At 40.4% G+C, this 15,250-nt stretch overlaps 1 protein-coding gene across 1 annotated transcript in view; it reads left to right on the forward strand.

Annotated features, from left to right (window-relative positions):
* The window catches only part of ADGB (androglobin), a 206,294-nt gene that overhangs the window by 93,847 nt on the left and 97,197 nt on the right, over positions 1-15,250 (forward strand). Inside the window, exons 12-16 of the mRNA XM_018557360.1 lie at positions 643-802; positions 3,748-3,838; positions 4,547-4,682; positions 6,964-6,967; positions 10,829-11,030. Coding sequence (XP_018412862.1) covers positions 643-802; positions 3,748-3,838; positions 4,547-4,682; positions 6,964-6,967; positions 10,829-11,030 — 593 coding nt within the window. The remainder of the gene's footprint in view (positions 1-642; positions 803-3,747; positions 3,839-4,546; positions 4,683-6,963; positions 6,968-10,828; positions 11,031-15,250) is intronic.

A 15,250-nucleotide genomic window follows, 5' to 3' on the forward strand; every position in this document is an offset into this window, starting at 1 on the left:
GGGGGGGGGGGGGAATCCAGCCCCTCCCCTGTCACGGCAGAGAGCTGTGACAGGATCGAGGGGTGACCGAACGCCGGTATGTGTTCGCTCACCTCCCGATCTACCCAATGAACCGACCTGTGACAGTCTCATTGTCACAGGTCGGCTAGAACTATGAGGTGAGTGAAAAGCACTCACCTCATAGTTCTCCTTTAACCCTATTGAGAATCTTTGGGATGTACTGGAGAAGACTTTACGCAGTTTCCGACTCTCCCATCAATGCAAGATCGTGGTGAAAAATGAATGCAACTCTGGACGGAAATAAATGTTGTGACATTGCTTAAGCTTATCTAAACAATGCCACAGCGGGTGCTTGCCATAATCAAATAATCTCATCAGCAACATTTACACATTTTATATTTTTTCATTATGTTGTTACTTTACAAAGGCGACCCAACGAAATGTTAGAATGTCACTTTTTTTTGGCGAGGCAGTATATTTTACAACAACAGAAACTTCAAGGTAAGTGTAAAAAAACAACAAAAAGTTCAATTTGCAAGTTACTTCAGACCATATAAAGGTATTCCAACCTTTCTCAACAACATATGTAAACATCTGGTGCTCATATGATGTGCATAAACTAAGGAATTGCTTTTATTTTAGGCTGATTCATCAGAAAACTTGAGACACTATGGGTTATCTCACATGTACAGTCATCCAGTACTTGTGTCTAGGACTAGTTCATGCCCACCAAAATCACCTCCTGTTCCTCGATGGAAACTCATAAGACAAAAAGAAGTGACTGTAACAGATGAAGCCAAAGGTAACATTATGGAGATGCACATATGCCTCACATTTTATAAAATAGGCACTCTTACATTAAGGTAAATTTGGGGGAATAGCCAGTTCTACGGTATAAACTGAGTAGGAATTGAACTCATAACTTGACAGAATAAGCTCATAACTTTTTTTATTTCAGTGATGAGCATTTTTAGCACTTCTTGCTTCCCTCCTTAAGTTGTTATGAAAATACCTACTTTATTTTAGTCTCTACTTGCATATCTATACACATACTACACCCCGGGCCTATTAGTAGTGGGTCTATCTTCCCTAGGACACAGAAATGTCTAGTATTATATACTAAATACATATCTAAACCCCCACATTTTTTGATGGCAGCATACTAATCCTTAGCTATATTGTCCGCATTATTTTATTTTTTTCAGTCTTTGTTTTCTTTATTTTCACCTGTTACTCCTGTCTCCTGTGAATAACACGCTTCCTAGCCTTATTGCTTTCACTTGTTTTCTCCACTGTATCTAAGCATGCAGCCATGGTTGCCACACAAGCTGGACTTACAAAAATTGCTGCCTTTGTTCATCTCTATTAAATCATGGATTAATGGGAGAAGTGATTTGCACAATAAAGATAAGGTTCTTTGTGCTTCCTTTTAAGCTTACAGGAAGTGACAAGATTACTATATTTCTGATAAAAACAACAGGTGTTTACTGTACCTGCTGAAAATATTCTTAGCAAAATGAAAACTAAGGTGGCTATCACATCTAAGGACTGGTAGGGCTTTATGACCCTGTCATTGCACATTGTTAAACGTTGGACTGCACAGATTATCCAGTAATAAGGATGCATTCAAAACACGCAAAGGCTGATTTACTTAAGGCAAAAAGGCTGTTATTGTCCCCTTAGTTTAGTGAATGTGGTGAAGCACTGCTGACTTCCATCTTCAAATCATAGGCAAAAAAATACTGTGATTGGCTATTCCTAACAAAGCAAATTTTCCCCACATTCAGTAAGCTAGGGGAAAATTCTCTTGCAAAAAGCCTATTTGTTTTTAGTAAATAAATCCCCAAGGTTCCCTTTATGGATTCAATTTGCCTCAGATATTGTTACCAACAAACATTTGATGCTTTTAGTCTAAATAGAAAATCTATGTAGAAGCTAAAATGTGTATATATAGATAGATAGATAGATCTATCTATCTATCTATCTATCTATCTATCTATCTATCTATCTATCTATCTATCTATCTATCTATATATACAGCTATCTATATATATATCTATATATCTCTATATATATCTATATATATAGAGATATATAGATATATATATAGATATATATCTATATATAAATAAATAAAATATTGCTGTTGTTTTCAGAAACAAAGTTAGTTAAATTTTTTAGAAGACTGGTTATTCATTTAGATTAAATTATTATCTGACAGAATGAACAGTACATTTACTTTTCCTGGTAAATGTTACCATTAATATATTTCTCCATAGTGACTCAAAGGACATGTCATTGATCATAACAAAACACGACAAAGAGCCCAATTTTCATCTGCACAGCATCCATTTGTCATGTTCCATTTGTTGCATCAGGAAAATGTATATGTTCCTTCTACAGAGTCAGAAAATTTTAGACCCAGCAAACAAAACAGCCTTTGCAAGAAGCAACCAAATTTGTATTCCACAACAGATCCCAATTTTTATATCAAGGTTGTTTTTTGTAATTTACTAGATAAATGAGCAGTATCTTGACAAAAAATAGCTTTCTACATTTTGCTATTTCTAGGTGAAGTATTCTGTGCTATATTTCAAACACTGTGTGACATTTTACTTGTTAGTACTTGGCTAAGTAGACGCAGGTTAAAGAACTGTGCAATATAAAATGTAGGTGAACGGAAGATGGACAGTAAAAAGACTGAAACAAACTAAAAGTGTTGACAGTACATAGCAGACCTAACCCTAACCCCCCCCAAGCCATCTACACTTGTCTTAACCCCCTCCCTATTGCAACGATATATACAGTTCTCTTACGGAAGCCATGTAACTAGGAGTTTTAGGCCCCATTTTGTAAGAACCATACGTGCAACCCCCCCTTATTCCCTAGTGTTATTGCTGCTACTAAATGGTTTAACAATTGCCCCCATGCCATACAGTGGCCAAGCATAATTTGCATTTTTGAAGACGTACCCACTCATCCGCTTGTCACCAGAGGAGCAACTTGCTGTATTGTTTCTACTCACTGGAATTGGAACGAGGTTTCCCCTGCACTCTACCTCATATCAGTTAGCACATCTTAATGTGTGGCAGCTTGGTGCATTTGGAGTTCTGAAGGAGGTCATTCTCTCCTAACATACTGTATATAAGGGTCATATGTAAATGTACTGTTCATTCTGCCAGACAATTTGTCAAATGTTTTTTTTTAAATTACGTATGTATACTTATGTTTTGAATTACCCATCAGCTTCTACTCTCAAGGATTCCTGTGGTAAATCTCTACACCTGAGGTTCCTTTGTAAGTCTCATCTACCATGTTGGATGCATATGTGTCCAAGGGAGTATTGCCTTCAAATGTCCATACTAGGGCTATCTAGTCTAATTTTATTTTAATTAATTTCACACTATAAATTATGCAGTAGGAAAAATTAGATTCCAGTTGGACAGCGACTTGTGAATGATGGTGGGGCAGTCTTGTTGGGAGAATCCTTGAAAGACAGAAGAAGCTGATTAGGTTTTCCATCTACTATCATCTCTCCATAACTAAAAATTAGATTTGGGTGAACCGATCGCTTAATCTAAATTTGGACACCTTGGAAGTCCCTTCTTGTACATTACTCTCATAACCAACATTTTATATTTTTTCATTATGTTGTTACTTTACATCAGATATGGGTGTTGTTTTACAATAAAATTAAACTATAAATATTTTGAGAGGAATTATTTGTTGTTCTATTTTCAAAAGCAGCGCGAGTAGAGAAAAAACCTGACCAGTTTGTAGAAATCAGCACGCCTTTCCTGAACTTTGGACTAAATCTGCTTAGTGTGCCCTCTGAAGGGTAGGTATAAAAAAATAAAAGTGTTATATGGTGGTGGTCATGTTTCAACTGACTAAAAGCAGTTTCAGTGCACACCAGCTCTACTTTAAGGGCTTGTTCACACCAAATGCGGACCCGATCTGCTTGAGTTTGTCCACATGCAGTGCAGTGTGTTTTGCCGCATCTTTGCTGCGTTTTTGCCGCGTTCCGGGCCGTTTTCTTTTTTTTGTAGCCTAAAATGGGCTTTCAGTGCGTTTTAGGGCATTTGCATGTGTTTTTGATGCGTTCCAGAGCAGAAAAAATAGGGCATGCTGCAGTTTTTCCACATGTTCTGGAACTGAATGCTCTGGTGTGAACTAGAGCCCAAAATACCATTGGAATACATTGGATGCATTTTTGATGCGTTTTGTAGCTGCTATGCATCTGCTCCGCACTTGGTGTGAACAAGCCCTAATACAAACAACTGTTCTCCAACACTAATACCCTAGGTGAGTGCAGACACACTTCTCATTTGGTTTTAATTATTGACATTGGTACAGCTATATTCATAAAGAGTGAGTTGCATGGCAGCATACAGTTTGTTAATAAAATGTATGGCTTTCTTATTTATGGATATTTCTTTTTTAAAGAGAGAATATATCACTGTGACATATTAAGGAATACATAGAACATCAAAATAAACATTAAAACCAACAATGACTAATATGGAATGATTGTTTTATTGCTTAGAAATGTTACTTGCACTTCCAGAAAAAGCTCCTTTCTGATGTCCTGTCTAGCGTCTGTCAGTGAGATGGAAGAGAATGTCCAGGAAAGCAGTGCAGTGAAGGAAAATATACAACTAAGTTTTGGAGAAGAGACTCAGGTAACAGGAAAATAGTAGAATGTGCATCAGACCAGAAGGTATACTCAAATACTATAGAGAAAAACACACACATGTAAACTCTTGCTGCTTCTCTTCTCACATTTCCAGATGTTGATGTCTCCCATTTAGCCCCATCTAAATTATCTTGCTTTATGTATGTCCGTGGTCGATCATGGTGATCAACCTGTTTAACCTGTTTTTGTCACATACCTGGTTAAGAGCTTAAAGTTATGAGGATAACCTGACTTGCACCTCCCTAGTCCTCTTCTAGAGTTGACAGGTGGCAAAGAGGCATAGAGTGGCATGACGGCCTATAGTGAAACTCTGACCAACTGGAATTAGAAAGCGCTAATGTACTGTAGATGGTGATAGGCCATCTGATTTGATGGGTGCTTGGAATCAACCAACAGACAAGCAGAAAAGTACAAGAGTAGCAGGCAGAGGCGTCCTCAGGAAACAGACTAAGGTCAGCAACAGATGGACAGGGACATTAGGCTGGTGCATTGTTGAAGATGCAGGACAACTTCAGCAATAGGCAGAAGATGAGGTGCAGAATTAGCAGGTAGATGCATTGTTAAAGCTGGCCACACACTGATGTGTGGCATTCAGATGGCAGCAACTAATATAAGGGGGCACTCTGATGGGCACAGCTAATTTAAGGGGGCACTCTGATGAGGACAACTAATAAGTAATTGTTTCCATCAGCGTGCCCCCTTACACTGGTTGTCCATATAGTGTCCCTTTAAAATGCTGCTGATTATTCATGAAGCCCAAGGAGCAGGGAGTCTGTGCTGAGACAGGATGAGAGGCGGGGATGGGAGAAGCAAGGAGGTGGGGATGGGAAGAGCCGGGAGAGGGTGGCAGACTTCAGGCTGCAAGGGTGTAATCTGTTGATAATAGAGCACATCTACTAGTCATACTGGAAATCTCGCTTTGCCGTTTTTTTGCATATGGAAATACTGATGACTTATTGCCAACTCTTGAGTTACTCACAGCCACCCATCAGATTTAAACCTGCCTTGGAAGTTTGAATATGATTGGTGATGCAGGAAGCAGTGAGAGAGAGAGAGAGGAAGTAAGACAGGATGGGTTTCAGTGAGCAGAATTCTGCCTTCTTATTGATCCTGTAGGGCAGTGGTTCTCAACCAACTTGGCAAATGGTAACATTTGCCAAGTTGTGGTGACCCCCAACGGTAAAATTTAGGGTTGACGCGGCTGCTGCAGCGACATCTGGCAGCGTGGCGGGAGAACTGACACTGCTGCGCTAGGTGAGGGCTGGGGAGGACTCTCACCGAGCACAGCAGAAATCATACAGCGACCCACAGGTTGAGAACCACTGTTGTAACAGCTAAAATGGCAAACCATATAACACAAGCCGAGGGTGTCAGCTTTTATTATTAATAATAATGATGATAATCTAATAGCTATCTAATAGTGGGAGACTTCCGGCGACCCCTGGCAAATTGTCATTCCACCCCCGAAGGGGTCCCGACCCACAGGTTGAGAACCACTGCTGTAGGGAGTGTGTTTGCGTATTCTGCAGATAATTTCATAGAACTCTGATTAGAGAAAAGTTGATTTCCTAAAAGTATGCAAAATTGTGCAGAATGGTTTGGATAACTCCTGGCACCCCTGCCTGATGAGATGATGGGGTAAAAAAAAATTGTCTAGGTGAAAACAAAAAAACAAGCAGCAGCACCTAGTAGCCCAGGAAGTATCTTATGTGTTAACATTTCTGGAATAAAATATATCCCCATTGGTTTTTTAAGGGTGGAAGCTATGGCATGCTCAGATATAACAGTAGGAATATGGCTAATAACAGTAGGAATATGGCTAGAAACAGTGTAAGCGTAAGAAGTAACTTAGTCCAAAAATTGTGCCAGGGAAAGTAAGATATTACTTAGAGTTTGGGTCTGTTAGGTGGCAGACGCCTTGGAGTCACAAGATAACAGCAGTAGGCAAAGATGCGCAAAAATTGTACCAGACATAGTGCTGCTGCTAATTATTCTGGAAAAACATGGTGTAAGAGAGCTTTGCTGAATATTACAATCTACCACTTCTTCTGCCTGTACTGGGTGGACTGTTGCATTGCTGCGTACCCCAAGCACAGATGCTCTGTTGCTACTACATACTAAGCCTTGCCTACAACTTCCAGTCCCAAACGCCAAATTTTGGCTTGCACCTGAGGTTGCAGTGGGAGCTTGAATCTGCCTTTTGCCCCTTCTTGCTGCATAACTGACAGGCTTTGCTTCTTCCCTTCTTCCTAACATTTTTGTTATAGGAGTGTGAGGACTTGGAAATCTAACTCTATTCGATGCTGGGAAGGGATTTATCACAGTACGATTATAATAAAATGTTTTTTCCACTGTAGGTATTAAAATTACACCACGTTTTTGTTACAGTAGTGTCCTGCAGATTTGGCGCATAATGCCTCAACTAGCAAGGTTCACACTATTTGCAAGAAAACTGGGCTTTACCCTACACAAAGAATACAAAAGGTTTAGCCAATGGACACCCAATGTCTATGTGGCAATCTCACAAAATGGAAGATGGCAATTGGCAAGCCAATAAACTACATCAGTGCACACTGGCAGTATGTACACTGCTCTTCTGCTAGTAGTCACCAGCAGAGTAGTAGGTGCAGGCAGACAGGACACCTGTGTCTTTAAGAAGCTAGCGCTGTAAAAAACAAAATGCAATTTTAACAGCAGCTTGCACTGCTACTTACTGTAGCTAATGCACCAGATCAGGCATGTTAAACTCAGATGAAACAGTGGGCCAAATTGGAAGAACTGCCATGTGTTTTCTGTGTGCCGCATTGTGTTTACTGAGGGCCACACCTACTTAATTCCAGAAAAAGATTATGGTATTTATGAACTTAAGATTATAGTAAAAATTGCAATTGATCATATTTAATGCCAGAGAAAAGAAAAGGGGCCATGTCCTAAAGTATTAAGCTGCAAAATTATGCAAGAAGATGTAACTTATTAACTAGAGAACTTTTTGAAATTCAACCACCCAAAAAAAATTTGGACATTCAATTCCTGAAATTTAGTCTGAATTTAACACCATCGAAATTGCAGGATCAGCTCTAAGATAAAATAGAATAACTTCACTTCTATGTAATCCCTCTTTAAAAAGTATCTTAACTCCAGGCACCGGTCCACAGAAAGGATATCCTTGAACTGGAGAAAGTCCAGCAGAGGGTGACCAAACTCATAAAGGGGATGGAGGACCAAAGCTATGAGACACGGCTACTAAATTTAAACATGTTTACGTTGGAAGTAAGGAGATTAAGGGGGGACATGATTTTCATGTACAAAATGTTCAATAGTCATAGCAACATTAGCAACAAACTCTTTGAGATTAATTCCGTAACAAAGACTAGAGGACACCACCTAAAACTGGTAGAAAAAAAATTCAAACACAAGGGGCGAAGGGGGTTCTTCTCAGTCCGCGCGGTTAGGGTCTGGAACTCGCTGCCTCAAGCAGTAATTTCAAGCAGTAAGTAAAAAAAACATATTGCAGCTTACCAGTCCTTAGATATAGTAGAGGTGGTTTACTTTTTTTTGGTCTTTTTTCCTTTATTTTAACATGATGATGTTGTCAGTTACACTTCCTGTCCTAGGTTGACAACTCTCACTCACTGTAGTGTATCTATGGAGGCGAAGCGATATCACCCTAGACTGCTATCTTGAGTTGCATAGCAAATACCTCTCCTCTCCTTATTTCCATAACATAGCAGGAATTCGTTGTTTAACCCACATAGGAGAACTGGGTAGGTTGATAACTTTTTTGTTCAGTATACAGGAAGCTTTTAAGGACACCAGATTTCTGGCAAGATTAACAGTACTGTACTAGCAGAAAATGTACTAAGCCTAGTTAAAGAAAGCTAATTGCAGCCACCACATTTAAGGACTGGAAAGCTGGAATATATTTCATCTTTGTTCTTTAGGTTTATATACACATATAAACATGATGAGACATTAAATACTGACTGTACAGAGTTTACAGAAAAGCAGGGATTGTATTGTGTAGATGACAAGGTACAAAAGGATTTGACTTGCAATTTTCTGAAACGTGGAACTATCCCAGAAAACCAGGGGCAGTATGTTACAATGAAATATGTCTAGAATAGATTATTATTACTACATAGTATTTATATAGCGCCAACAGTTTGCGCAGCGCTTTACAATATAAGGAAGACATTACAATCACAATTCAAGACAAGGAGGGCCCTGCCCCTGGGGGCTTACAATCTAAAAGGGGAGGGGGAAGTGATACATGAGGAGGTAGCTGTGTGGGGATGAATTGTTTGAGAACGTGATGGTTCAGTGGTTAGGTTGAGGTGGGATAGGCTTCCCTGAAGAGATGAGTCTTTAGGGAACGCCTAAAGGCAGTCAAGGTGGGAGATAGACGGACAGGTTGGGTTAAAGAGTTCCAGAGGATGGGAGAGACTCTAGAGAAGTCCTGGATTAATCCTGGACTATGCATAGTTTGTTAGATAGGTGTAACAGCAAATGCAAGAAAATAATACATGGGATGTTTTCTGTGTAACCATCCTTGTTACTTTCTGTAGTACCAAGGTATATCTTTCACACTGCACCACAGACATTACAATCTTGAGCTATGACAGTGTTTAACAGACATTCCTTTCTGCATATGATTTCCACGTTTTCCTAAATAGAGGTGATATAATTTGATGTAGACAGCAAACGTGAGTATGTTCTTAGTATGAACCTTAGTCGCTGATGGAATTAGTGATATGACTCATGTGCCGTATCGAATTTGTGACTCATATGTGGTGACACTTTGTTTTGGAAATGACAAGCTGCTCCCGCTGCTTCGTTATTTCACATATTAATTATATATGAGAATTTAATATATCCTAAAATTGTTAATTTCTCTAATATCACTGAAGGCTAATCTTTCAGTAATTGATGATATAATTCAACCCTGAACCCTGAATTCTCATTAAATAAATTAAATTGTTGGATAAATCCAGAATATTCAGTTAATTAAAAAAACAGATTTGTAATATTCTTTGTTTAAATTATTAGCTTCAGGGAGCAGATTTTCTTTTCTTAATAGACATCCTTTATTGTTTTTGCTGGTCACAGATCTCCTATCTCACGCACTTGTAATAAATACCTAGAAGTAAATGTATACACTATTGCCTTAGTATCAGTTGGTCTTTCACGGGTGAGGTAGACAGGAATGAAATGCTTTTCTTTAGTTGAGTAGGGCAGGAAGGAATTCTAGAAAATAGATCCCTAATGTGTAATGCATGTTAAATTTTTTAATGCTATATCAGTGATGTGCGGTACCTCTTGCTCTGGGTGAGGCATTCCCCCGCCTCGCCCCAGCACGTCCCACCCTGCCCCCGCCGGCCAAAGCCCCGCCGGACGAAGCCCCACCCCCAATCCGTCCCCAAGCTAGTGGAAGGGAGGAGACAGGGAGGAGCCTCCCTGTCCCTCACTTGCTCCTCACTCCTGGGGCGCTCCGTCCACTACAGGTTACACAGTGGGGAGGATTTCCCTGCTGTGTAACCTGTTAGATGCCGATCTGAATGGAGAAAAAGTGTTTGGCTCCATAATTCTAGGTGAGGCTCTGCCTCACCTGGCTCCCCTGACCACACATCCCTGTGTTATATATAATATTGGTCATATTATGTTTTTCAAGAGGATTTGATAATAAAGAGTGTTATACGTTTAATGATTGGTGTATGTATTCATTCCCAAGGAGTATATTGTAGTGGGGGGTTTTCTTCTACTGATATATGATACTAGTTGGTTATCATGTTGGTGATGGTAGGAGCCCAGACGCGGGGAACTTGCAAATACGATTGGTACCTCTACTCAAGCAGACTAGTATAACGCACAATCTCCTGCATAGTGGTAACCAGTACAGGGGCAGTCCAAGAACACGGCAACCAAATCACAATCCAGAAACGAAGTTGGTAACGTAGCAGAGGTCGGGGCAGGCTGCAAGATATTGGGTCACAGAACAAGCCAGTGGTCAGTTAACAGGAATCAGAACAGGTATAACGCTAGGCACTCTAAGAACAAGCTCACAATAACCAAGCACAGAATGACTCACCCTTCATGCTTATATACCTGTTGGCGATGAGATTATGTCACTTCCAGGGAAAGACCACTTGCTTGAAGAGGCGCACACTGTCCCTTTAAGAGGAGGTCCAGTGCGTGTGCCTGTCTCCTTCTGCACGGCTTTGGACGAAGAGACGGGCGGAAATACAGAGGCAGCAGCTGCCGGGCTCAGAGCTGCAGGCAGCTGCGTGCCCGGTCTCCGGCTGCACGAGGAGACCACCCGACAGCGCAGGACCCCGCGGTAGGTAGCAGGTAAGTCCTCACATTGGATTCAAATACACCTTGGGAATGTTTTTGGTGATTCTTAAGTTGACTTTTTGATATATTGTTTTTTAAATTAGCTACTTTGGTTTCCCCTATTATGCCTCTAGTGCAACATGTACATGCAAAAGTTTTTTTCTGGTCTTGGGTAGAGTGAGTGTTATATCTCAGAGATACACAGATAATACTAACAGTTTAGCATCTTTCATAAGAATAAGCTCATTGCTGACTGAAGTGGACATGTGAAATTTTTTCTGAAATACAGACTGATAATTTTAGGGTAGTTTCTCACTGCGTGTGGAGTTCTTACCTGCTACCTACCGCGCAGGACCCCGCGGTAGGTAGCAGTTAAGTCCTCACATTGGATTCAAATACACCTTGGGAATGTTTTTGGTGATTCTTAAGTTGACTTTTTGATATATTGTTTTTTAAATTAGCTACTTTGGTTTCCCCTATTATGCCTCTAGTGCAGAGATACACAGATAATACTAACAGTTTAGCATTTTTCATAAGAATAAGCTCATTGCTGACTGAAGCGGACATGTGAATTTTTTTCTAAAATACAGACTAATAATTTTAGGGTAGTTTCTCACTGCGTGTGCAGTTCTTACCAGGCTGCGTGTGCAGTTCTCACCAGGCTGCGTGTGCAGTTCTCACCAGGCTGCGTGTGCAGATCTCACCAGGCTGCGTGTGCAGATCTCACCAGGCTGCGTGTGCAGATCTCACCAGGCTGCGTCCAGATCCCACCAGGCTGCGTCCAGATCCCACCAGGCTGCGTCCAGATGTCACCAGGGCTGCCAATGAGTCTCTCCAGGGCTGCGTATAGATGTCACCAGGGCTACATATTGGGTCTCTCCAGCACTGCATATTGCGTCTCTCCAGCGCTGCTGATAGGTGGTCCCTGGAAGGCTGCCTCAGGACCCCACAAGCGCGGGACCTGAGGCGGCCGATCCGATTTTAAAATTTAAAGGGCCAGTATCAGCCTTCAGTATCGGGGCATTATCACGTGTACAAGTACTCGTGAAAATGCCCTGTATCGGCCCCGATACCGATACTAGTATCGTTATCGGGACATCCCCAATACAAACACATAACATTTCTCTCCCCTGTGTATTCTACAAAACGTAGAGACATTATATAATACATCATTAGTTAGATGCCTAGGTAAAACTTTAGTGCATGCTGAGCTTCAGTAAACTCCATTGGCCAGTTTAGCAGGCTAAGGAATATTGCCTGCAAAGTTTCCTGGCGGTTGACTGAAGTGCCTGAATCCCGGAAATGTCAGTTAAGACCAATGTCCCTCACATGAGTGGGGACTTGAACAGGCACTAGGCTGTTCATGTTCCAAGTTATTCCATCCAACAATCTGTACGTTACTGGCTTAGTTTGAGTGGGATCCGGTACAATGGTGGCTTCCTTACTTTACCCACTGATGATATCTTTCCACTCTGGCTTGCCGTCCACGTGATAATCCTTTTCTTGGTAACCATCTTTCTAAAGCTATGATAACCACTTTGGCAGTAGTGACTTCTGCTCAGGCAAACTCTGGGCTCTCAGGACAGGACGTTTGGTGACACTCCCTAATGGGGCACAGACGACAGTAAAAATCTGGTTCAAATCCTTTCAAAAAAAGCAAAAAAAAAGTTTGGGCTGGAGTTTACCTTTAAGGGCCCATTTCCACTAAATCGATCCATTGTGTAGGTATCCTATCCATTATGGGCTGCCAACGCACTACAAGGGACAAAAAAAAACAAGCATGACCCTTTTTTTTTTTTTTAAATACAGCACACCTTAGCACATGGTACACATGCAGTTCAATGTGTGTTGCACTCTACTACTGTGCGTTAGGGTGCCATTCACAATCAATGGCACCGCAAATAGAGCAGTTGCTTTAGCATGCGTTGCAGCAATGCACAAGTGTAAATTGGCCCTAAGATTGTTAAAACTGACTTGTGATCCCCATGGATTCAACCCTTTCACTTTTATGTAGTTGCAGTTAAGTGTACCCTTTTCCCCCACAGGATTGACCAGCCTTGTTCTACTTTTACCTCTACTTCTACTTTCTTCTCTTGGCCTTCCCTTTCCACTTCCTTATTCATTCTTTCTCTCTTCCCCTGCTCTTCTTGAGTTTTTATTTTTTCTTTCTTCTTCAACTTATTTCCATTTAAGTCAACATTTTTTTTCAAGTGGTGCAGCTTTTGAAATGTTTTTTTTTTCTCATAAGCTCCTGAATGATTTAAGGAAAATAAAGAATGTTTGTCATATTGATATGAAAGATATGCTTCTAACCCTAGGAGTGCTTTTGCTTCTCTCTCGAATATTGTCTGATTTGTATCATTTTATATAGAATTGTGTTGTTACTTGAATCTTCTCTTCTTTAATAAAAAGACATTTATAAAAAAAACAAAAACAATTGACTTGCGATCAAATGTAGCCTTGAAGTTATAGTAATAATAATGCTGGGATTTAAAAAATACATAGCAACAGAATGGCTAAATATTTTGCTCTGGTGGTGCTTACATAAGCAAAGTATTTGGTAAATTTTTGAAGAGGTTGACCAACTAATTTTAATTCTGATCCTCCCTGCCAACAGATATCACATGGCTAGAGGTTTGCTTATGTGCCCTGTATTAGAGGGAGTGAGGAGCAGAATTTTCCCCAAGAACAAGTGTTTTAGCCTTTCTGTCACCCTATCAAGCTCAACAAGACTATAAACATAACTTTGTGCTAAAATTTGAGCACAAGTCTACTTTAAAGAAAGTCCACCCAAAAGTGGTACTCATATTGGAGGTAAAGCCTAATGGGCTAAGTTAGAGCCTGAGTATGTGTTAAGCTGGCCATACGCGGAGCAAATTTCAGTTACTTTTTGATAAATTGCCTAAAATACACTCTATGGGTGGCCCTCTTGGCAGCCACCCACCCACCTGACTTCTTTTGTGCTGAGATTAAATTAAAGGAGCCAGGTGCAAAATGATCAGCCAAACGACTGCAGTCAATCAGCTGCAATACAATAGCCCGACTGGAAAGGGGTTGGGTACCTCCATGCGTGAAGGGGGGAATCTGTTTTTTGTTCAGACTGCAATATGAATGAAACAAAAACAAGAAATACCGGTGGTTATGAGAGATATGACACCATGGCACCATGGCTTGAAGTTTGATAGCATTTTATTTTTATTTTTAAATAACATCTGTGTTGCAAATATACATACAAAAAAAAAAAAAGAGCAACAAGCAGTTGCAACCAGTTTAAAAAACAATGTTTAGACCAAGAGCATAAACCCATTAGACATATTAGACATAACCATTAGAAATCAATACATTATGTATGTCCAATCCCTACGCGTTTCGCGACTTGGCTTCTTCAGGGGATTGTGACCTACCCTAATAGAAGACAATACATTTAATCAAAACATGTCCACAGTTCACTAATGGGTCCATCATAGTTACATACAGTGCACAGAATACACAGAGAAATGTGCCTGGGTATTAATACCCAACGGAGAGAGTCCCAACACCATTTACACCAACATATAACAATTACTCACCACCCAGTTGGAGTGGCTTAATGAAGGTCGAACTCTCTGTGTGGATTGTGGGCGGGGATACAAATCCTCCGGCTGAAAAATTCCGCTCAGTTTTATGTTTTTTCTCTCTATGTCCCAGGGAGACCTCGGGGCCGCAGTAGGAGGGAGGGACTGCACGTCCAAGCAGGAGGATGGGGCTGCCTATACCTGTCTTGTAGTGTCCTTGTGCTCCAGCATCCACAAACCTGTTTTTCGTGTGATTGTATTTCTTTAGTATTTGTGCATATAATAATTTGAAAGACATCCCATCGCTTGTGACCATTTTTCTAAGTCTATATATAGTTAATTATATTCTAAATTAAGATTGCAGAGATGGTTAACTGCTTTTTTCGAGAGGCCCTTTCCATTCTATTTTCATACTCTCATACTCACACTTGTCTTTGCAATATGAATGAAAACATTCTACTAGTGTATGGACATCTTTAGACACTTTAATAGTGATATCTCCTCCCCTAATCCCTGACACTGTTCCTGCCAAACTGGAGTTGTGGGTGTTGCCATTTACCTTTCTATGTTCTAGATCAGGGGTGCCCACAGTTTTTTGTGTTAAGATCTACTTTTTCAAATGACAAGCTCAATAAGATCTACCAAAAAAAAAAAAACTACATTTCCATTT

Source organism: Nanorana parkeri, unplaced genomic scaffold, assembly GCF_000935625.1.
Source record: "Nanorana parkeri isolate BGI_ZX_2015 unplaced genomic scaffold, ASM93562v1 scaffold281, whole genome shotgun sequence".
NCBI lineage: Eukaryota > Metazoa > Chordata > Amphibia > Anura > Dicroglossidae > Nanorana > Nanorana parkeri.